The 23,637-nt window shown below is 41.9% G+C and overlaps 1 protein-coding gene across 1 annotated transcript in view; it reads right to left on the minus strand.

Moving 5' to 3' along the window:
• Nucleotides 1–1,653: 1,653 nt before the first annotated feature.
• rcan3 (regulator of calcineurin 3) overlaps nt 1,654–23,637 on the minus strand; it is a gene marked incomplete at its 5' end in the record, with an annotated part of 138,173 nt that continues 116,189 nt past the window's right edge. Inside the window, 3 exons of the mRNA XM_084310021.1 lie at nt 1,654–5,231; nt 9,511–9,682; nt 21,466–21,639. Of these exons, the coding sequence (XP_084166147.1) occupies nt 5,077–5,231; nt 9,511–9,682; nt 21,466–21,639 (501 nt within the window). The 3' untranslated portion in view covers nt 1,654–5,076. The remainder of the gene's footprint in view (nt 5,232–9,510; nt 9,683–21,465; nt 21,640–23,637) is intronic.

Consider the following 23,637-nt stretch of genomic DNA (forward strand, 5'->3'; position numbering starts at 1 on the left):
AAGAAAATATATATATATATATTTTTTTTAGAGCCCTAGAAATAAAATAAACATGTTTAAAATGAATAATATTTACTCATTTTAAGTATGTTTGTGTTTCCAATGCACAATATAACGTTAATATATCAAATATAAATAATAGTTTTTAATTCACAGGAAGTCACTAGTAACTACCTCTCAGGCCGGGGCGAGACATATCGCGCACAGCAGGGCGTGCACTGGTTTCATCGCTGTATCCTCGCAGCCAATCAAATAGGTCAATGCACGTAATGCACTGTGCGTTGAAATATGATGTAATATGATGGAAGCCGGGCGCGTTTTCAAGCGATCTATATCATCTAAGCAAGCAGCGTCTATACTTTCCGTAGCCGCATTTCTCGGAGACGCTCTCTGATTGGCCGACGCCAGATTCTACACTGGTTAGGCTTAGTTACTCTTCGAAGTTGGTTAAGGTTAGAGTTTGTCTTAGAGCATGACGGCAAGTTCTTTCGACGGTTAAGCTTAGGCACTCTTTCAAAGTTGGTTAAGGTTAGAGTTTGTCTTAGAGCAGGGCGATAGAACGCCAGGTAGTTTGCAGGCTGTTCGATGCGGAAATGGGCAAAGACACAGCTCATCACAGTACTTGTGTTGGTGTGCCTAACTTGGCTAACAAGAAGCTATTTGGCTAGCTGGATGCAGTCTGGACAGTGGATATACATCAACAGTCTGGGACTGTGGGACAGTGGACATATACACTTTATCAAGCCCTCCTGGACGCGTAGGTGACAATTCAGACGTGTAGCTTCCTGCCAAGCTGTTATCGGAAATGGCAGACTTATGCACACTACTGCAGTATGTGTTTGACAACGAAAAGTGCTATATGCAATTTGAATAAATGTCATCGTCTTCAAAGGCGTAATCCTCAAAATGTAAATAAAGGGCATAGGCCACTGAAAACCAAAATTTGGTATTCAGGGAATTGTTTTATTCTGAAATGGATTAACTGATCTCTTGATATAAAGACTGATAGTAAATGTGGGTTAAAGGTGCTATAGATAACATTCAGCCACTAGATGTTGCACAGGAGCACCAGCATGTACTATTTATCCAATCAGGTGCGTTCTATGTGGGGAAATAGGACGTAGGGAGGGGATACAAATGTGCAATATGTAAACAACATTCATTTTGGACCCACAAAATATTTTTAAATGATAAATGCATTAATGAATAATTATTTTGGGTGAAAAGAAACACTTTTATTCTGCACCCTTCTCTGTGTGCTCTGTGGCTGTATTATAAAAATATATATATATATCACTCTACCTAAAATCTTTATCTATAGCCCCTTTAAACCCAACATTTTACTGCATTTTATCACTGCAAAAACGTTGTTTACATGTGATATATTTGTAAACATATGGCATAATATTTATATGATATAATCCTCATTCTGATGGTCCAAAAACATCTGGATTGGGACTTGAACAGGCTTGTAAATTCTGCTTCCCCTGAATTCTGCTTCGGCTGTCTGTCTGAAGCATGTTTGTATCCCACAACCAGAAAGGACACTGCTGAAGGAAAACCACAATAAACATAGTTTTTAAGAATAATTATTTATATATTTTTTTCTATGTGAAACAAATGACAATTATACTACACAAATAGAAGCGGGTACTCTTAAACAGTCAGAGACCATCTCTGAGAAATAAGTACAGAACATGAAAATACACATAGGCCTACCGGTATTATAGAACTGTAAATTATTGCTTATTTTTGCTACTTTTGTTTTCTCGATTCCTACGGTACAAGAGACACAATATTCATATTTCAACAGAAACAGTACAACAGTGACAGACGGTATTATTGACCTTTTAGTAGACTTGTCCCCAAAAACAGAAGAAAACATTCAAACAGAGTCCATGTTCAACACAACACAATGAGTTGGTTTTGATCGAGCATCGCCGGGACTTACTGTTTTATACGTTTTGTATATATATAATTTTTTTCTTTACAACATAAAGAGAAGCCGTAACAAACTGCACACTGGGACTGGCCGCAGCAACAAAAACACTTGGCATATATATACATAAATATACATTTTCTTTTTCAACTGTGACCAAAAGATGCACCCAGTTTCAAACCACGGACAGTAAAAAAAATTTCAGATAAGCATCCTCCTCCTCCGTTTCCTTGTCCTTATCGTCGTATAATTCACTTCAGAATTTTCACCAGTCTGCGCGATCAAAAACCTCGCAGAGTGCCGCGCGTTCGCGTACAAACTCTTTTTTCTGTTTCCGAGAAGGATAAACGTCAAAAGACAAACACGGCGACAAAGACATTGATTTTGTTCTGCGGCATGTCAACTGCCACATATCCCACACGATCCCGCACGTGTCAACATACCACATAGGCCCTGTTTATCCCCCCCCGTTCACTCCTTTTCAATCGTACACCCTCATCCACCCCCCGACAACAGGCCTCGCCCCAGGCAGGGCCTTACGCACCTGTGAGGGGAAGTGGACGTCGGACATTTTTTTCGAGTGTTTTCACTCACACTGCAATATGCTGGTGAGAAGGCTACCCAGGTGTTCAGCTTGAAAATAAACAAAACCACCAAAACAATTTTTTTTTATAAAAAATTAAAAAAAAAGATGAAGAAAAAAGAAGAAAAGGGGAAAGGGTTAGAAAAGAAAAACAATGTGCTTTCTACTTTTTTTCTAGCAAGACTATTTATTTTAAAGTGTGTGAAGAAAAGAGTAACAAAAAGGACGATAACAACTGACGATAAAGTGCTCGCATGCAGACAAGACTTGTCTTTCGCCGACTAATATCCTCGTAGCAAAGAAAAGTATTTTTTAAATGTCATGCTGCCTAAATACGAATAGGCTTAGGTTTAGTCTAACCGTTGAACCCCCCCCCCCCCCAGAGAAGCGCTGCACAGAACACTTGATCAATGCTATTACGTCTCAAACAACCGGATCATTTCAATTAACTATTAAAAGATGATATTATACACTGATCCAACAAAGGGGGTCGCATGGAGAATGTCAAAGAAAAACAACAACACTTCAACGTCAACGTAGAGCAGCTTTATTGACCTAATCTCAAACTCTGTCCTCTTTTCTCCATCCTCCGATCGCAACAGTCACTTCCCTCGGACAAACTCGGCCACAGTCGTGATTGGAGGATGGAGAAAAGAGGGCTGGGTTTGAGATAGTTCAATGGTGTATCGGTAGCCTGTGCTTTTCTTCTTCTATTTTTTTTTCTTTTCAACCAAATTAAATTAAAAGTATTTTTGTACAGGTTCCCAAAATCATTAGATATTCAGGAGGAAATAAATCAATTAAACGATGTGCTGTAGTTTTGTAAGGGAAAAAATATATACTGGTCTAATTCAAGTAGTGTCTGTAAGAAAAATCAATACCCTCTGTTACTGAATGTAGATTTAGCTCATAGTGGTTTAGGGTTATGTTGACTGCAATGTGGGGTTTGGTTGATATTTCACGAGGCCTACCCTTCCCTTTTCTCAGCAAAATGCTTCCCAGGTTAAGTTAGTAAATAAAAAAAGGACTATTTCCACCTATGTACTAGTCAGCTATTTACAGCTAGAAGCAGCGTGTTATTCTAGATTGCAACATGAGATGGTAGAGAGAGCCACCTCACTGCTGCTTGGAGATATCAAGAGATACCCAGTGCAAAACAAGCAAGTATTCTTTAGAAAGAAAACCCAGACGACAAAGAAAGTGAGTTGATAAAACAAACATAATCAAGTCATTACTGTAAAGATGTAAATGAAACAAATGTCTTCTGAAAAAATATTAAATAAAAAACATCCCCACCCCCTCGGAAAAAAAGATGAGGGGCGCAAACAAATCTCAGATTGCTCAAATCTCAACAAAAACCATCGATGTACAATTGCCATCAGACTCGGAAAAAGGCTGAACTGTCAATCTCAAAGCACAAAGCCGTCACGCTCAGCCCTCGGATGTCACCTTCTTTAAACCCTGTGAGTGGATATGCGTCGGGAGTCAAAAGTGTTCATTCAAAGATTCCCTGTCAGCACGAACAACGGTACAAACACCTCAGCTCCTCCACTACGGTAGTACTAACTAAGCATGCAAAAACCTTTGTTTTGTGGTATCAAATACATATTAAGAATACATATCTACGATTTCGGCAAAAGAAACTACAAATTAAAACACCTCTCCAAATGTAAATAAGACAAAGCGGGAAAGAGAGAGAAATATTCTTTTCAGACAACCGCCACACACTTGTTGTTTACACGTGGCACCGTGTGTGACATTACTACTGTAAATAGGTCTCCTTTTGTCTTGATATATCTGGTTAGCAGTATTTGTGTACTCTGTGAGTATTGTTTGAATACAGTATATACATGCAGACGAGAGCAGGTACGTCACACAGTCGATCCCGATGCTGAAAGAAGCTGAAGCAGCAATCCAGCTGATATGAAAATAAATAAAATCATAAAACAAGACGTATATAACCTGTAAAACAGTCATAAAAAAATAAATAAAAGGTTTTTTCCTTCGAGGTATCGTATGTCCTCAACCAAAGATGTTTGCACACACAACGATCAAAGACAGGCAGAAGGAAGGAGAGGTAAGACTAACCAGCTAACTAATAAACCAACCGACTAACTAACTAACCAACTACCTATAGCAGAACTAACGATGAGAGCCGAGTGTGTATGACAGGTGACAGGCGCCTGTGTTGGGACAGGAGTTTCTACCCCCTCCCCCGTGGCTGAAGGCAAGAGGGGTGGGGGCGGGGGTGGAGGTGGGCTGGGACGCCCACCGCTCCCCAAACCGTCCACCGAATGTGATGAGCACGTGTGTGGTTCTCATCCATCCATCCTCCTCAAGCCTCCTCGTTCCATCGCCGCACTCCTCCACAAACACCGTTTCTAGCAATGTTTGTTTTGTTTTTTTCTCGTGTTTTTAATATATTTTTTGCCTGTAGTTGAACTGAAATGAGGGGCGTCGACGCTCTCCGTGAGTGCAGAGACAAGAGAGAGAGAGAGGGCTGGTGTGGTTGTGGGTAAAAGAGGCGGTCTGGGGGCCGCGTGAGGCATCTCTCTTAGTTGAAGACCTTCGGGGGCCCCTCGGGACGTCTGGTCTGGACGATCTTCTGCTTGGGCCGCGCGTCGTCCTCCTCCTCTGTCTCGCTCTCGCAGACGTGGACCACCACGCTGGGTGTGGACTCTGTCCCGGCGTGGAGCTCATACTTCTCTCCTAGAGAGAGAGAGAGAGAGAGAGGGCATTTTTTTTTATGTATGAATACACACAACCTACACAAACCTTCCATAAACAGACCAAATACGGCAGAACAGTGCAGCAGGTTACAATCCTTACTTACCATACCTTAGGCTATAAATGACCATATTAAATAGCTAAAAGAAAACGCTAACACACATTCTATCTAATCAGTGAAAATCTGTGTTATTACTGGGGGTGAAAGGCACAAAGGCAAGACCATTTTCCTCCGAGTAGCCTACTATTCACACGGACGGCACTCGCACTAACATTTTAAATGTACACATTCTAGATTGTATCAGTTGCCATGGAGATAAGACAGCTGGCAGACAGAGAGGAGATGCTGTGTTAAGAAGCTCTCCGCTCCCGCGCCAGGCGGGGAGAGAGGGGCAGTGAAAAGCGAGATGCTGTTGTTACAACAGGCAGCTGGCAGGGGGCGCAAGATAGCTGTGTTCCAGCCCAGCTCTAATCTGATCTCATTTAGAATGCCAGGAAGGAAAGCCATACAGGCAAACATCCCACTTCCTGATGCTCCATGTTTCCATGGTAACAGTGGAGCGTGGCAAAGGGTGTGTGCGTGTGCGTACGTGCGTGCATGCAAGGTTGTGTGTGTGTGTGGTGGGATTTTTGTCATATTTTGTATTTAATAAAAATTATAATTAACGTTATGTTAACTCTTTCAGTGCCACTCACGAGATTTCTCGTGTTTTTTTATAGGTGGTTGCTAGCCACTCACGAGATTTCTCGGATTTTTTTTTTTTTTTTTTTTTTTGCGATCTGAAAAATTATTGCATCACCCGAGCCTACCCGAGTATTGCCGAGCTGCGCCGGTGATCACTGTGGAAAAAAGCGCCCCCTGTCGTCTCCCAGATGACATAAGTGATTTTGGAATGGACTCAATGAAAATGAATGGGGAAAAAAATCCGGTACTCCACATTTTCCAGTTCACTGATCCAGCCGGGGTTACTAGAGTTCATTCTGGAGCCTCAGATCTCCGCGGATCATGGAGAACCACTGTGTCGCGTTGGATCCATACACGTATCGATTTTTTCGAATGGTGATCAGGAATTGGAATATACCAGTTGGATACCATCTGATGTCAGGTAAGGACTCTATGTTATCAGTGGTAGGATAATCAGAGTAATTTTGATGAAGTTATAAGCTGTTTTGTGAAATCTCTTCTTTCGTTTTCACTGTAAAAGTCCGAGAGGAAATCAACAAGGCGATTGTCCGCGCGCGGCCGTAATGTGCGTGCGTGCACGTATAATATTGATCATCTAGCGTTTATTTGAAAACGATTCATAAAAAGGCCGACGAATATCAGCGTTGTGGAATATTCCACTAAAAGACGATTTTCATAGAATGCTCCAGAATGAGTTGTTTTTTATATCAAAACGGGGGCTTTTCTAACTGCTCTGAAACGGCAACGACGCGATAAAAAAACAATCTGCCTTCACAGCACTGTCTGGAACATAGTCTTTGATAATGCGATGGGCAGATTAGACACATAGCCATAATTTAAAACATAGATTAGGCGATATTAACGTTAACATTGGCGCGGATGGTGGCATTCAAGCGGTAAAATGGAAAACCAGGCATGGCATTTAAAGAGTTAATCTGGTGTGAAATAGATTAATCCAAGTCAAGTCACATTATCGTTTTTCTGGCAAGGCTAGAATTAACATACATACATACACACACACACAACACCAAACACACAGACACCAAACACATGCACATACACACAGGCACACCAACACAGTCTCTGACGTGGGGTGGGTGACATTTTGTAAAGGTTGCTGCAGACTGCAATACAGTCTCCTCCACAAGACAGACAGAGGTAACCTTACACTGACTGAATATATACCGTCTGGGAGTGATGAAGATGTTTCCAAGAGACAGACCAAACATCTTCAGATCACACTACTGCCAATACAAAGGTACTAACGTTTTGTTAGGATTGCAACCCGATCACAGTCAAACAGCTCATCTGCTCAAAAACTCAACATTTATGACATCAATATTTCATCAATAAATATATGTTTTTATTTATTTAAGTTACACTCAAGTGAAGGGAATATTCCTGAGCAGTTCTTACTTTAAAGACTTCCTCAACTCATCAATCTTCAGATCCTCCTAAATGTCTCACTTGCAGATCCTAAATGTCTCACTTGCAGAGGTTAATTTTTTTTTAGATTCTTTTTTTAGCATTTATCTTTTTTTGCTACTGGGCAGTCCAGTAGAGAGAGAGAGAGAGAGAGAGAGAGAGAGAGAGAGAGAGAGAGAGAGAGAGAGAGAGGAAGAGCAGGAGACAGAGTGGGGGGAAGACATTCGGCAAATGACGCCGGGTCCGGGAATCGAACCCGGGTCTGCCGTGCCAGGACGCAGCGCGTTACATGGATTGCCACTTGGGCGCCCCGGAGGTTCATTTTCTATAAGATTTCGGGTTCCCAAATTATGGAATAGTTTTTCCCACCTGGCGAAAAACTGTTCCTCTATAAAATATTACAAGAGATGCATAAATAACCATTTAACTGCTATTTTCTTTAAACTTTTTGTATGTATTGTCCACAAGAATCTATGCACACACACACACACAATGGCGTTATTGGCCATTTTACAGAAGGTTATGATATTTGATATTTCCATGTTATTATTACACCATTTTGGACATGTTCCAATCATTAGAAACGTACAAAATGCAGGTTTCACCCTGCAGCTGCTCCTGTCTAGTATGACCATGGGTAGGTACTTGTCCTCCAACTAGCCTCTAACCCACCAACGCTCCGCTCACCAAGCGAGGGTGGCGGAGGACTTTACACCAAGGGGCTATTATTACTTTATAGTTTAGTTTCAGCCGTGTTACTCTAGCCCACGGTATCAAGTGTGCCAGTATAGAGGATATAAGAAGTCAACCCAGGGATACAAAACCTCTGGTATTAAGTCAGCCATGGGCCAAGAACAGTGTGAAACGCCATCATGTCAAGGGTGATTACTATGATGATCACCACTCCTCCCAACATGTCATTCACAAGCTCTTTGCTCCAATTTGTTTATTTAGATTATTTGTATCCAGGTGACGGATGCTGAATGACCAATGTCTCTAACAGGGTTGAATATGGGGATGTTTTTCTTTCTGTTTAAAATACTGTAGCGACCCTGGGATTTGGGTCATTGGTCGGCCGGGCTGTCGCTCTGAGCTCTACCAACATGGGGCTGGCAGGCGACGCTGTTGGTCGCGCGGGCCCGGGGTTGGTAGAGGGGAGGGGGCAGGGGCTGACCTGGGAAAGGTATAAGAGGTATAAGAGGGTGCGCTCTCTTGATGCATGGGAAGTTATAGCAATGAGTCTTCCGGTTACGTGCAGAGGTGATGCATCCAGTCAATAGAGTCAAATAGAGTCGTCAATAACCAAAAACCCAAGTTCGTTACAATACCATCATCCCATGGTCATGATGAAGCAAGCGTTCCAAGAGTGTCAGTGGCTATAAGCTCTTGTGTGTGTGTTTGTGTTTTCCTGACATAACTAGAGACACATTGGAGATTAGCGTGGAGATAGATTGTTGATTGATTGGAGATAGATGTTCCAATTTTGGAAAACAAAAACACAGAAAATATGTTTTTCTTTGGGGGGGTTAGTGGTGAGGTTCAGAGTTATAGGTTTAGGATAAGAGAATAACCAAAGACTCTAGTCACCCAAACAACTGCCTCTTTGAACTGCTGCGGTCAGGCAAGCGCTACCGGAGTCTCATGGCCAGTACAAAGAGACTCAGAAGGAGCTTCTATCCACAGGCCATCAGGATGTTCAATGCTCAATGACAATGACACTATGTAACAACCCATCATCTACACTCACTGCACACACATCCACATGTACACACTCACCTTAACACCCACTTTACTCACTTTAGACGCTTTAACACTAAATTATATGTATCTATTATTAAAGAAATTTGCACTACATTCATACCTCATTTGCACCTTATCCTAAGTTTTGTACCTCATTTCTGCATTGTACCTCACTGTTACCCATTTTACTCTGTATTGTATATTGTATATAGAACATTCCTTTACTTACTTTTGACCTACTTCTTAATAACTTTTTTACTTACTTTCTTTTTTTACTGTATGAAGCACACTCTCAGGGGCTCATACAGAAACAAGCATTTCATCGTAAAGTATTCTGTATTTTATTGTGGCAAATAATAAACAAACTTGAAACTTGAGGATGTGTGCACGTAGCTGACTCTCTGTACTGACCTGGTCCTAGCTTGGCCACCGCACACAGCAGGTCGTAGTTGATGCCGGGTGTAGCGTCTTCACTCTGGCTCCAGCCCTCGGGCGGCGAGGCGGGCGGCGAGATCAGGAACTGTTTGACGGGCTGGGGAGGGGCCAGGTACGACTTGTCCACATCTTCACCAGCGTTCTGGATCTAGAAGGAACGATGAGTGATTCAGATTCAAATATGGATTATTTTTAAGGCCGGGCCGTTAACGCCGTTACCGGGCTAAGTTAACGGCGGACTCTTATCGCGCGATAAAGAAATTACAGCCGTTAATCTATTCTCAAAGTTTGCCCTAACGTGTTGTTGTGATGACGTATTCAAAATGCGGCTACAGTCACACAACGCTCCAGCTGCAGGGAGGGGCTGAGCAGTACCCACACTTTAGTTTAAGAAGCAGCTCTTCAGCCCTGCGTTCTACAGCCTGTGATAACTCCTCTTGGGAGTCACGCTGTTCTATGTAAACTCTGCGAGCAACGCGTCCAATAAATGCGTCTTTAACATGCTTTATATCCTCGCCATTACTATATGCCCATCGCGGTTAAAACCTTTTTGCTAACTAAGTTAAGCTATACGTTACAAGCTAAAAAGAAAACAGCCCTTCTACTGATGGGATCAGAGTCGGAGTCGGATGACGACACACCAGTACGCAATGCTGTGGAGAGGTACAAGGTAGAGCCAAGTGCCAGCTTGGATCAGTGTCCACTGAAGTGGTGGTCAGACCACACTGCTGTCTACGGTACGCTGGCCCACATTGCCCTGAAGTACTTGGGGACCCCTGCCTCAACTGTCCCATGCGAGAGACTGTTCTCTTTATCAGGCCATATTGTACAGAAGAAGAGAGCTAGTTTGTGACCAGCCAATGTGAACAAGCTGGTCTGACTGAGAAGGAGAAGTAGAGATTGGACTGATTGAGTCAAGCCATGTCACATAGCTACTGAGTGACTGTAGGCCTACTGGTAACATTATTTGTGTTCTGAATAAAACAATTTATTAAACACAAGTACATCTTATTGAACATTATTTTGATATTTCATTACCAATTATCATAGCAAAACAGCTTTTTCAAACAGTCTGTAATGCATTTTGGAAACGGGAGATGGGCTCATGGTGTAATGGGCCACCTGGCCTGAGAAACGTAAGGAGGAAAGGAAAAGTAAGGACTTACTTCTGGTCATTATTTGGGTAGAACACACATATTTTGAATGTCTTCGGCAGACTTCAAACAGGGAACAAAATAACTGGGCGCCCATCGCCAAATGCGTGTAGATTTACCGTCTGGCGTCTAAAAATAATAGTCTGCCCGCCAGCTGGCGTGTAATTCATATCGATACTCTTATTTTGAAAATCCTGTGCGGGTCTCATTGCTGCCCCAAGCGCAGCTCCAGTCATAATATCTGGGCTCCGGCAGCTAGCAACGTTCAGGTTAATATGATACTCTTATTTTGAAAACCTTCTAGCAACTCCGCGAGTCATATGATATCCGCCCAGTCCGTGTTGTTTCTTGAAAACAGAGCAGCGTTGTAAACAGAGCAGCGTTAACACAGCAGTGAGCCTACAGACGCGAAATAAGTCTGTGATGTTTTTTTTCTTCTCACAACGAGTCCAATGCAGCTACATGCTTTGCACCGTCGCCATTCCTTTATGCCCACATCGCCCGAAATTAACGTTTATGTACCAATCACTACAACGTTAACGTCAGCTAACAAGCTAATCCTGATGATCAGACGAGGCAGAGCCACATTAAACAGCACTGAGGAAAGGGAAATGGGGGGGGGGCACTCTCCCCTTCCCTGTGTGTGTGTGTGTGTGTGTGCGTGCGTTTGGAAAGACGACGGAGTCACTAGTCAGGACTCAGGACAGGAGTATATTATAGTAAACTGAGGATTACTGAGGATGGACAGATAATGTTGATATTCAAATATACATTTTTTTGAGAGGAGTGGAAGTTTGAAGACAGACTACAATATGATGCAGGGGTGGTGAGTTGAAACACAGTGTGTGTGTGTGTGTCCCGACCCCACTTCTATGTTTCAATAAATTATTTGCATTTAAAACTATTAACGCTGACTCATTCCTTCAGTCCACTCAAAATTATTCTAATATTCCTTATGTTGTTTATGATATTAATTGAAAATAGCATATGATGAGAGTATTATATGTAATAATAACACATGGCGATATACTAAAAAGCTATTTATAATTTTTGGCTAGTAAAAAATCTGCCCGGCTGGTACTTTTAAAAATCTACCAGCCAAATGGCTGGCAAGTCAAAAAGTTAAGTTTGTTCCCTGACTTCAAATGAGCAATTTTTATCTAGATTAATCTAGATTAACTCCTGGATTGCAGATAGATTAATCTAGATAAAAAAAAAATGTCTATGCCCACCTCTAATTATTTTATTGTCACCGTTTTTAAAATGTACATTACATTCAGAAAAATGTGAGATGCTTGTTTTTCCCGGCTCCTCAACCGTAGTGGATTTGTAAATATGGCACACATTTCTATCTATACAAACTATAACTATAAGCTATAACTATATAAACTGTAACTATAAACTAGATAGGCTATAAATAAAGTATAAACTAAAATTATAAACGAAACTATAGAACTAATATAACAATACTACACAACGTATATTCTATCTATACAAACGTATACAATACAAGGTATCTGTTAGCAGCAGTGTGTGCATGTAATAAGTGTGCTTGTGTGGTGTGTAAGTGATGATTTAGAGCAGGGGTGGCCAACCAGTCAGAGACTAAGAGCCACAAAAAAATTACTGTGGTACCACAAAGAGCCACACCATATACCAGCGTTTCTCAACCTTTTTTTTCAGTCACGGCACCCTTCATGTGTTTATAGGTCTCACCCTCTGGCCTCTGAAGTTGCTAATGTCTTTTTTATTTGGGCCTCACAGGGTTAAAAGTACCCTGTGAGACCCACGGTTGCAAAATTACAAAATCACTTTTAGCCATTTAAAAAAATAATGTTTATTTAAAAAATGTTAAAGGGGAACTATTTTACTATTTCTTTCACTATTTGGGCACTTTTACACAATTCCTGTGAGTCTATGGAACACCTAGGTTTTTTTCAAAAAAAATTCATTGTTTTGTATTTCTAATCAAGTACTAAAAACCGCATTTTTCTACCTTAAGATCTTAAGCCGTTTTGAGGCTGGGCTCCAACCACTGTGTGGCCTGGTGCCAACTGCCACATCAACTGCCACATTATTATCAGGCATGCGTTGTTCATGGGACGGGGTCCCACGGTGTGGGACCTCACTCGCTATTTGCATATCAATAGCTCCGGTCGTCAGGTGTGTTAAATACGTTCTCAGACACATTCACACCTAACCTTGTTGTGAAGACGTGTTACATTCCATTCGTAGAGGCAATTAGGCACTGTCTTTAGTCTGTGCCCAAGCGAGGGGACATTAAATGCGCATTCGCGGGAGCGCGCGCACGCGCAGGGAGCGCGCGTGCACGTGGTGCGTGTCACCCCAGATGATTTCAATAACGCACCACTGATTATTATGCAGCTGAGAAATCTCTGACATCACAGATATGCACATTTTCAGATGACTCAGTTCAGTGAGGGTGAATATTGTGAGAGGAGAATTGGAAGAATTCGCCAATATGAGAATTAGAGACATATATCCTATTAATATAAGTCCACATAGCTAAGAAACAATGGTAAACACTGAAAAAAGCCATTTATAAGATAGTTCCCCTTTAAGCACATGTATAGTCAATTGGTCCTGTTGTTCAGCCTCACAATGCTATTTGATAGTAAATGTGTTTATATGTCCCACCCTCTGGCCTCTGAAGTTGCTAATTTCTTTTTAATTTGGGCCTCACAGGGTTAACCTCTTAAGCCCGAGATATACAGTAAAAGTGTATATTTTCAGCATTATGTTTGTTTACCAATTATTTTAACTGTTATTAGTGAAATATAAGATTATAGAAATCTCAGGGCATTGAGTCGGAAACCGGCGCATATTGACAGGAGGAAGTGGCACAGCCAAAAGTGAGTGTAGTCTTTTGAAGGAAGAGACTCAGGGCTTTCAAATTTCGAAAAACTACCCTACCCAGCTCACACCAGCCCCTGTCAATCATCTGACTTCTGGATTTACTTTTTAATTTCTCTTATTTTTTGGGATTATCTCCCACAAACCTGAACGTTATTGCCATAAAACAGAACGCAGTTAGTTTCTCTACCTTTCTGTGAACGTCTTGCAAAAAACGGTGTTGCAATATGATGAAAAATGGTGGAGAAATTTACATTATAAAAAAGATGGCAGAATTCAGTACTGTATCTACAAAACCTTCTGTTTAATCATCTTCCCTTTATTCATTTGCTTAGATTTTTCAGGTCTGGTCAATTTTAGCATGGTGTTATTTACAGTCAAAGATAATTTTTTTTTTAAATAGAATTGATATTCTCCTTTGGTTCATTACAATTTACTCAAGCCTAGTAACAGACACACTATTTCTGACACTGATCCATATATGTCCCTAGATTCAGATACCAAGAACATGCAAATGGACCATTTAAAAAAAAATTGTAAATGTTTATTCTACGTCCTTATGGAATGAGTGACATAAAAAAAAAAAGGAAAAAAAAAAAAAAAAGGGATAAGCACACGAGCAACAGAGTATAGGGGCAGGGCCGGACTGGGGAAATAATTCATACCGGGAGGTATAGCGCGAAATATAGCCCCAATCAGGCCACTTTTTAAGCGGGGGGTCTGGGGGTCCCCCACCCGGAAATGTTTTGTTACAAAGACTTAATTTCCTGCATTCTGGTGAATTTTAGTGCATGTGAATCACAAACTAATGAGCCAACAATTGCTTAGTACAATGTACTGTTATGAACCTCAAATAAAACTGTTGTGGCACTAGCAATGCTACTCTCTCCACCTTCAAAAAGAAAAAAGCAAGAGCACAACATATTTTTCTATTTACTATTATAATACAGTTAACCACTCTCTCCACCTATTCAAACAGAGCAAGAGCACAATACCATATTCACTTTACTGATGCACTACCCATCAACAGTTAAAATAGCCCTTTACACAAACATTAAATAACAGACCTTTCATTACAATACTATAATAACAGTAGCCACTGCCAGAATAGTGACACATGTATCGCGTGTGGTGAGCACACGCATGCATGCACAACGAAGACAGAAGATTGCGTTGTCTCAATCATTTTAACTATAAAATGAGCTCAAAGTATGAGCTCACTGACTGAAATTTCCAACAAAAAGCATCAATTGTCAAATAATATTGATCACATTAACTAGACTAGATGTTTTTGATTATGTTTGTAGCCAATGTGGCAAAGGTGTGTAATCTTTGAATTATCTTGGAATTATTTTGACTTTCTCTTTCATAAATTGTTTATTCAACTTCAGCCCCAATCATAACCACCAGTATGTTTTTTGTAATGTCAGATTTAACAACTCCTTTCAGAAAAGTGGGAGTGTGCCATCTGCCATTCCATTCGCCGCCTCCGCTGTCAATCAGTTGTATCGCCTGGTCCCGCCTCCACCAATCACAAGTGGCAGCACGGCTCCATTGTGTGTGTGTGATCCGCATGAGGGAGAGAGAGTCAGATAGTTCTCCAACTCTGTCGCAGACAGTGAAATCCTGGTTGTTCCCCACCCACCTAGGTTATCTAACGATCGCGCTGCGCCGCCGCCACAACTAGAAACAATGACCTGACAAAAAAAAATAAAAAAAACATATAATAATAGGCGGCTACGTGGCGTAGTGGGCAAGGCGCTCGCCACAAATGCGGAGACGCTGGGCCACTGAGAGATCGAGCTGCGCAGGTGAAAAGATGCGACTGCTGTTACCTCAAGTACCGGAGGGGACTTGTGCTATGTATGACTTAGTCCACATTGCAGCCGGCTTGTGGGAGGCAAGAAACAGCGTTCGTGACAGGGGAGGGTTGAATTGGATGATACGAAATTGGGATGGGAGAAAATATAGAAAATGGGAGAAAAAGTGGATAAAAAAATAGATATAATTTTTTTATATATGATCTTTTATTTTTTTTATCTGTGCAGGCCAGGCCACCGGGAAAACTCCCGGTGCTCCTGATGGCCAGTCCGGGCCTGTATAGGGGGCTTCAAGAACGACAGGCAGGGTACACGGGAAAACACGGAAGACTGGGTACAGAGAACACGGAGCGTGATACTGGATACACGGAACAGGAATCAGGATTACGTAACAGGGTTCAGGGTTAAGCAACAATGACACGGAACAGGCAGGAATATATACAGACGCTGATTACAAGGGGTGACAGCTGGGGGCTTACAGGCAGAGACAATTACAGGCAGATACAGACTAAAACATGACAAGACTAAATAACAACAGATACAGACTGGGGAGGAAACACTAGACTAGGCAGGGGAACAATGCAGGAAGCAGGAACACAGGGAACAGAGTAATGAACAAAGCAGAGACTAGACTAGCAAACACAGATAGACAGAAACACAGGCCAGACATGAACAGATGCAGTAGCGCCGACAGGCCGCAGGATGGCAGCAGAGGACAGTTCAGGAGTCCTTGGGTGGACGAGAGGAACGGATTGTAACACACAGAGGAAATTGGTATCCGGTCAAATGCGTCTTTGTCCATTAGGGTTGTGCAATATGTTGCCATTGCCACTAGCTGTGTCGGAGTGAATGTGAAGGTGCAGGCTGTTGATTGAGGGCTATGTGTACAGTATGTTGCTACTATGTTGCATGTTGCTGTTGCTCTTTATGACGTTGTATGTGCACCAATGCTTTTATTGTGAAACTGCACTATGGAGATCAAACTTTTTAAGACCTTTCTAAGACCGCTTTGAGTAGAATTTAAAACATTTCACAGAAATACTGGCAAAGAAGTATGAAGGAAAATTACTATGAAAGAAGAAATAAGTCCCAGAATTACTTACAAATATAAAGTTACAAAAGTAAAGATTTGAAGTTGTATGATCGTGACACATTGGCAGAATTTCTCTTTACTACAGGATTGCACTACAACCCGTACACCTTACTGTAAATTGTACCTAAATTGTACCTCATCCCATTTCTGCTTTGCACTATATAGTACTGTACATTAGTACACTGCATAGTATTGTATATTATATGGTAACTCAGAACATTGTACATATGTCTATACCGAACACTGTGACCTCATTTTCTTCTTCTAAATTACATGCTATACTATGTTATTTGATACTATCTTGTCTAGCACAGTCTCTGGAGCGTAACAGTAAGAAGCATTTTGTATGAAAGTATTCTGTACTTCTGTATGACAACTATTAAAGAAACTTGAAACTTGAAAACTCTGACTGACACTCAAGCTGGGTTGCTAGGCGCAGTTGCTAGCTGGGTGTTTTCACTGGGGCTACAAAGTTATTGGCTCCATCCTGATTTATTTCCAATATGGATTGCTGGGGGGGAACTGATTAGGCTATTACTGTACTGCTTACATCACAGCCCTGACATTTCCCCCAAACACACGTTTAAAAAAGAGATACAGAGAAGTTATCGCAACATAGAAGTAACTTCATTATGAATGTGTAAGTATTTGTAAGTAATTCTGGGACTTATATCTTCTTTCATAGTCATTTTCCTTCATACCTTTTTTGCCAGTATTTCTGTGAAATAGGTTATAAATTCTACTCAAAGCGGTCTTAGAAAGGTCTTAAAAAGTTTGATCTCTCTTTTTTTATACATTATTTAATTATTTAAGACTTTGTAAGGCCTAAAGTTCCTATTACATTTAAGAGTTTTTAAGACCCTGCTGGAACCCTGTGTTGTTAGCAAATAAACTGCACTTAGTTCCGTCCTCCCAGCGACCTCCCAGTTCATACTTCAGAGGGCGAGGAGCACATTCGAATTATAATCAGGCGTCTTTCCCAGAATTTCAAATTGCTAGCCTCGTCCCCTGAGAGGATTAAACAGCTTTGAGCAAAATGATAGATGCAAGTGCCATAATTGCTAACATTTGGTATATCCCAGTCATTTTAAATCAAAGTATCGAGAGGGCATAGGGGTAATGGGTTGGGGTATATTTGGGACTGACAGACACTGGTTGGGGCTGTTTTTTTGTCTCTCTCTCTGAATATATAGTTTGTTCAAGTACACTCTGTTTTCTTGCAGGCTCCCCCTGGACTGGACTGTACATAATGTACTTGGATCGGACACTCTCTCTCTACCTCCACGTATATCTCTCTCTAGCTTCCTCTTGCTATCTATCTCTTCATCCCTCTCCCCTGCCTCTCCACCTATATCTCTTGCTATCTCTCTCCCTTCCTCTCTCTATCTCTCCATCTCTCTTGCTACCGCTAACTCTCTTTCGCTCCCCACCCTTCTCTTTCTGGACGTTTGTGCAACGTTACAACTCCTCCACCTAACCCAGTGGTTCCCAACCTTTTTCCCCCCAGGGACCCCCAAACATCTCTGATGAAATTCGCGGACCCCCTCCTAATAAGATACCATAAAATACTTTTTTTTTTCATTTTAATAACAAACTGCTTATACACAGGCATATGCATCACAATTAGACCCACTATGCTTCTTTGACTTGTGCCTTCAATCAACAAATCTCATCTTGCACCATATGCATTTCAAAATGTTTGGCCAATATTCAAATGCTGTATTCATCCTCTCAAATCAGGCCCTAATGGTGAACGGTTTGCATTTATGGAACAAATCAATGCAACAAATTAAACTAAATATGAGACAGGAAATTCCAATCAGTAGCAGAGAGAATCTGTCCTAGCTGGGTTTAATACCTTTTTTTGTCATTTTAATAACAAACTGCTTATACACAGGCATATGCATCACAATTAGACCCACTATGCTTCTTTAACTTGTGCCTTCAATCAACAAATCTCATCTTGCACCATATGTATTTCAAAATTTTGGCCAATATTCAAATCCTGTATTCATCCTCTCAAATCAGGCCCTAATGGTGAACGGTTTGCATTTATGTTGAATGAAGTAAGAATCCACTGCAGTAAAAATATCCTCACCTCGAGTGGTGGTAGTAAGGTTGACTGACATGAGAATGTCCTGCTTCAGATCCTCATTTTCAATATATTGCACATAAACGATGAGCACAGCCTCGTCTGCGACAGTTGTAGTTTCATCAAGTTGTATGGCAAATGGACCCTTTCTAAGCTTTTCTGACAGCTGCTGCTCGCAATCACTTGACATCTTATCAATTCGGTCTTTCACTACATTGTTCGAGAGTGGTACTGATTTTAGTTTATCCGCCACCTGTGGGCCGCACAGTTTCTAAACCATTTTGATGCAGGCTGGTTTGATGAGCTGCTCGCCAATATTGTGCGGTTTCTTTGCTTTTGCAATTAAAAGTGAACACTCAAAGGAGGCTTCGGTAGCCTTCTGTAAATCACTGCCACCCCTGCTCCACGCTACTCTAACATCAACAGGCTTGTTCGCCTTGAGAGACTGTTCTTTCCTCCGAAAAAAGTCTGGATCCTTCCCAACGGTTTCTGGGTGCTTAGACGCCTGATGTCTCTTCAGCTTGCTGGGCTTCAGGCTCGAGTTTGCCAACTTTTCTCCACAAATCACACACTCAGGTCGTTTGTCTGGTCCCTCAGTGAAGCCCATGGTGATGTAATTTTCGCGATTGCTGTAGGTCCTAACTTTTTTTGCAGATGAGCTGCCGTCATCTCCTTTTCGTTTGTCACACATTTTCGCCTCTGGCGGCTGACTGCAGACGAGCCGAGAAAGTTAACTAGCGTGCTAGGCTAGCTACAGAAAGTGATACAGTCAACTGATTCGCGTTTTAGCGGCTACCCGGTAGCCTATACTGTTAACGTTCAAAAATCATGTCTAGATGTTTATTTATTTATCTTTATTTTTTATTGTAGTGGAGAGACTATTCATGCTTCTGATGATAAAAAAAAAAAATTAAAAAAAAAATTAAAAATATCAAAAAAAAAATAATAAAAAAAAAAAAAAAAACATCTGTGGTCTGGCGGACCCCCTGCGCCCCCTGGCGGACCCCCAGGGGGTCCACGGACCCCAGGTTGGGAATCACTGACCTAACCAATTAGGGCTGGGACGATACATCGATCCAGATCGATACATCGATGTAATTATCAACGATCGAATCGGATCGATGCGATGTAATAAGATCGATTCATATCGATACTCTTATTTTGAAAATCCTGTGGCGAGTCTCATAACTGATTGTGTTAAATGGGCATATGATATCATCTCATATCGATCGCAGGCACCTGAATCTAATCGTATCGTATTGTATCGTGAGAGACTTTGTGATATCGGCAAATATCGTATCGTTGTCCAAAGAATCGATATCGTATCGTATCATGATGAAACTGGTGATTCCCACCCCTATAACCAATACATCTGCTGGCCATGCATATCATATCAAGGAATGCATGCATACACACACACACACACACGCACACACGCACACACGCACACACACACACACACACACACACACACACACACACACACACACACACACACACACACACACACACACACACACACACACACACACACACACACACACACACACACACACACACACACACACACACACACACACACACACACGAAGGAATATGAATCAAGAATTCATGACCAGGCATTCGGCTACGCTCAGTAGTGTGAGAGACTGATGGGGTTTGACAGGTGAGAAGATGTGAGGAATGACAGGTGGAACAGGAGGTCACATGTGGCGTGGAGAAAATATGAGAGGGAAAGAAATATGAAACAGGAGAAAAGGGAAGAGAAGAGAAAAGAGAGTAGAGGAGATGAGAGGGGAGAGGAGAAGAGATAAGAGGAGAGGATATGAGAGGGGAGAGGAATAAAGGAGAGAGGAGAGGAGGGGAGAAAAGAGAGGATAGGATATGAGAGGGGAGAGGAATAGAGGAGAGGAAAGGATATGAGATGAGAGGGAAGTAATTACCTTGGAAGTCATAGAATCTTTGGTTTGGTTGCATAGCGGCCTGGCTATACAATAGGGCTGACCCCTATTAGTCGAATAGTCGACTAATCGATCGAAAGGAGCCGTAGTCGACTGCCAACCTCTTAGTCGAATTCTTTATTTTTTTTTATCAGTCTTTAAAAAGAAAAGAGGCCTAGAAGCGTGGCTAACGCTAATGGCACACATACCAGAGGCTAACTGCCTAAGAAAAAAGGCACAGAGGCACTGATATACGTCCATATACTGGCATTCATCTTCATCAGTTTGATCTTAAGTGGCGTTCCTAGCTTATATACTTTTATTAAACAATTGCAATTGTTTATTTGGTAGCTGATTTTATTTTATGAATTGCATTATGGAGGTGTGCTATTTTGATAGATAGATTCCCGAACTTCTCTCAGTTGTTTTGGTATTGCATATGTTGGTAAGCATCGGCTGATACAGAGAACACATCTGATCCATCATTTTTACTGACAGTACGGACCCCGCCATTAGAGATCTAACATCCATCAATGTCCCAAAGTCGTTTTACTTTGATTTCTCACATTATATATCACTATTAGTATCGGATTTTAGCATTGGGGAAATCCTCCATTACTGACACCCCATTTCAGGCTGGTACTGGACTTACTGTATATCAGCATTGGTGCATCCCTATGGCAGAAGGTTATTCCTTCATCAATAGTGAAAGATATGACTGGTTTTCGTCAAGGCTACATTCTTTTAGAGATAACACCATGCTCTACACGACATACAGCGCCCCGAACGGGGGAGGGGCGAGGCCAGACAGACAGAGAGATCGAGATATAACACGGACGGAGGCGATGAAGGTGATCGAGAGAAACTACTACCATAATCGTACAATATGCTTCCTTAGTTCACATCCCTATTTAGCATGTAAGCCCCCTGCCCCAACACACCTTTAGCCGAAGCTCACCTGGGCAAAGTACAGCTTGAGCTTTATGCCGTTAAATTCGGACTCATGCAGCTCGTTGCGAGCGCGTGCGGCGGCCTCCGGGTTGCTGAAGCTGATACGGACTCTCCGGAAGCTCTTGAACATCTGGAAGGTCGTCTGTTCGTCGTAAATCCTGAACAGCGCCTCGAACCTCTCCTGTCGAGGACAAAGACAAAAGCAAAACAAGAAAAAACATTTTAAGACACTCATAATGGACTGCATTTATATAGCGCCAAAGCACTTTACAACTTATGCCTCACATTCACCCATTCACTCACACACACAGACAGACGGTAGAGGCAACCATGTGAGGCACCAACCTGCTCATTGGGAGCAGTTAGGGGTTTAGTGTCTTGCTCAAGAACACTTTCACCTGCTACCGGGAGGAGCCGGGATCGAACAGGGAACCTTCAAATGACCAGAAGACTGCTCTACCTCCTGAGCTCTCGCCGGCCCCAAATATACAGAAATACATTATGTCCATTGATGATGTGCGCCTAATATACATTGATATGTCATTAACAACAAGTATTTCGTCAGATACACAGATCCAAAGACAAAACGCAATGAAAGTGCATACATCATTTGCTGAGACAACTGTTGGAGACTCCCATCCAAGACTGAAATCCAACGCCATCACTGTATCTTAGGAGCAATTGTGATGTATCAGATATCATAGATCTCTGTTACCACCCTCTGCTCTGGCAGCACTGTGACTACAGAGCATCTGTTGAGCAGGGGGATAAGAGGACTGGCTTCTAATTGAATGTCCCTGGGCAGAGGGGCAAGGTCAAATCCTTTGTGAATTCAGATCATTTGTAGTACAGTAAAGTTATATTCCATTAAGGGAGGCATCGATATATGGGGCAGACAAGGTATCAACGGTCTGCAGACAATCCGACTCGTTTGTAATCTAGATATGCTGGCATGTAAATAGGAATCGGTGCATCTTTTTATTTGTTAAATGGACTGCATTTATATAGTGCTTTTATCCAAAGCGCTTTACAACTTATGCCTCACATTCAGCTTATCCCTCACATTCACCCATTCACTCACAAATTCACACACCAGGCAACCATTCGCAGGTGCCAACCTGCTCATCGGGGCAGCGGTGAGGGAAGGGGGGTACTGAGGGTGCTGCAGCACCCCCACCTGTTGGCAGGGAATTGTAACTGCAAGGCCAAAATGTTGACAAATCAATAAAAAACGTTTTTCTTTTTTTTAGGATTTTACTGTAAGCAGTCTAAAACATGGTTGTTTTTTAAATGGTTGAAATCCACCCTCTGTTTTTTTTATGATCTTTTCTGTGTATCTGACCTGACGCACAAACACACACATCACGTGACGTGAATTGGGCACGAAGGATTACGGTTGAGGTAATGGGTAACTTACTACTTGTGTCTCGTCGCGGGCTTTCACACCGACCAAATACACCAGCAGAGGACAAAGGATCATCCCCACCCCCCCTCCTAACATCAATGAACACAGGACCCCATCCCCCCCTCCCCACCTACCGCCACAAGATCAACCACACACCACAGTGGAAAAACAATTTGAACTTGACGACATTAATGAAATAACAAACTCAAATGGACTTCACATATTTCACTTAAACATAAACAGCTTGAAACCGAAATTGGCTGAAATCAGACATTTGTTTTTAAACGGTAAGGCTAATATATTATGTTTCACAGAAACAAAACTTGACTCATCTGTTCAGGATCCAGAGATAGAAATCGAGGACTATTCAATCATCAGGAGGGATAGGAACCAGTATGGAGGTGGTGTCTGTGTGTATATACACAAAGATACCAAATTCAGCAACCGTACTGACCTTAACCATGACGAGATTGAAACTGTATGGATTGAAATCTTATTTGAAAGGGCAAAATCAGTACTAATAGGCACAATCTATAGACCACCAGAACAGAGTGGCTTTTATGACACACTTGATGGGTACTTAACTGGGGTGGAGGGCGTAGAAAAAATCCTCATTGGGGACTGGAACACGGATATGCTACGTAAAGCAGCACCTGTCTTCAAGGCCTTCAGTAGATTTTCTGATCTGCACGGTTTCAGCCAGCTAATCACCCAACCCACAAGGGTGTGTGAATCAACCCAGACTACCATTGACCTCATCCTGACCTCCGACAA

The sequence above is a fragment of the Notolepis coatsorum genome, assembly GCF_963971535.1.
Source record: "Notolepis coatsorum genome assembly, chromosome: 3".
In the NCBI taxonomy this organism is placed as follows: Eukaryota; Metazoa; Chordata; class Actinopteri; order Aulopiformes; family Paralepididae; genus Notolepis; species Notolepis coatsorum.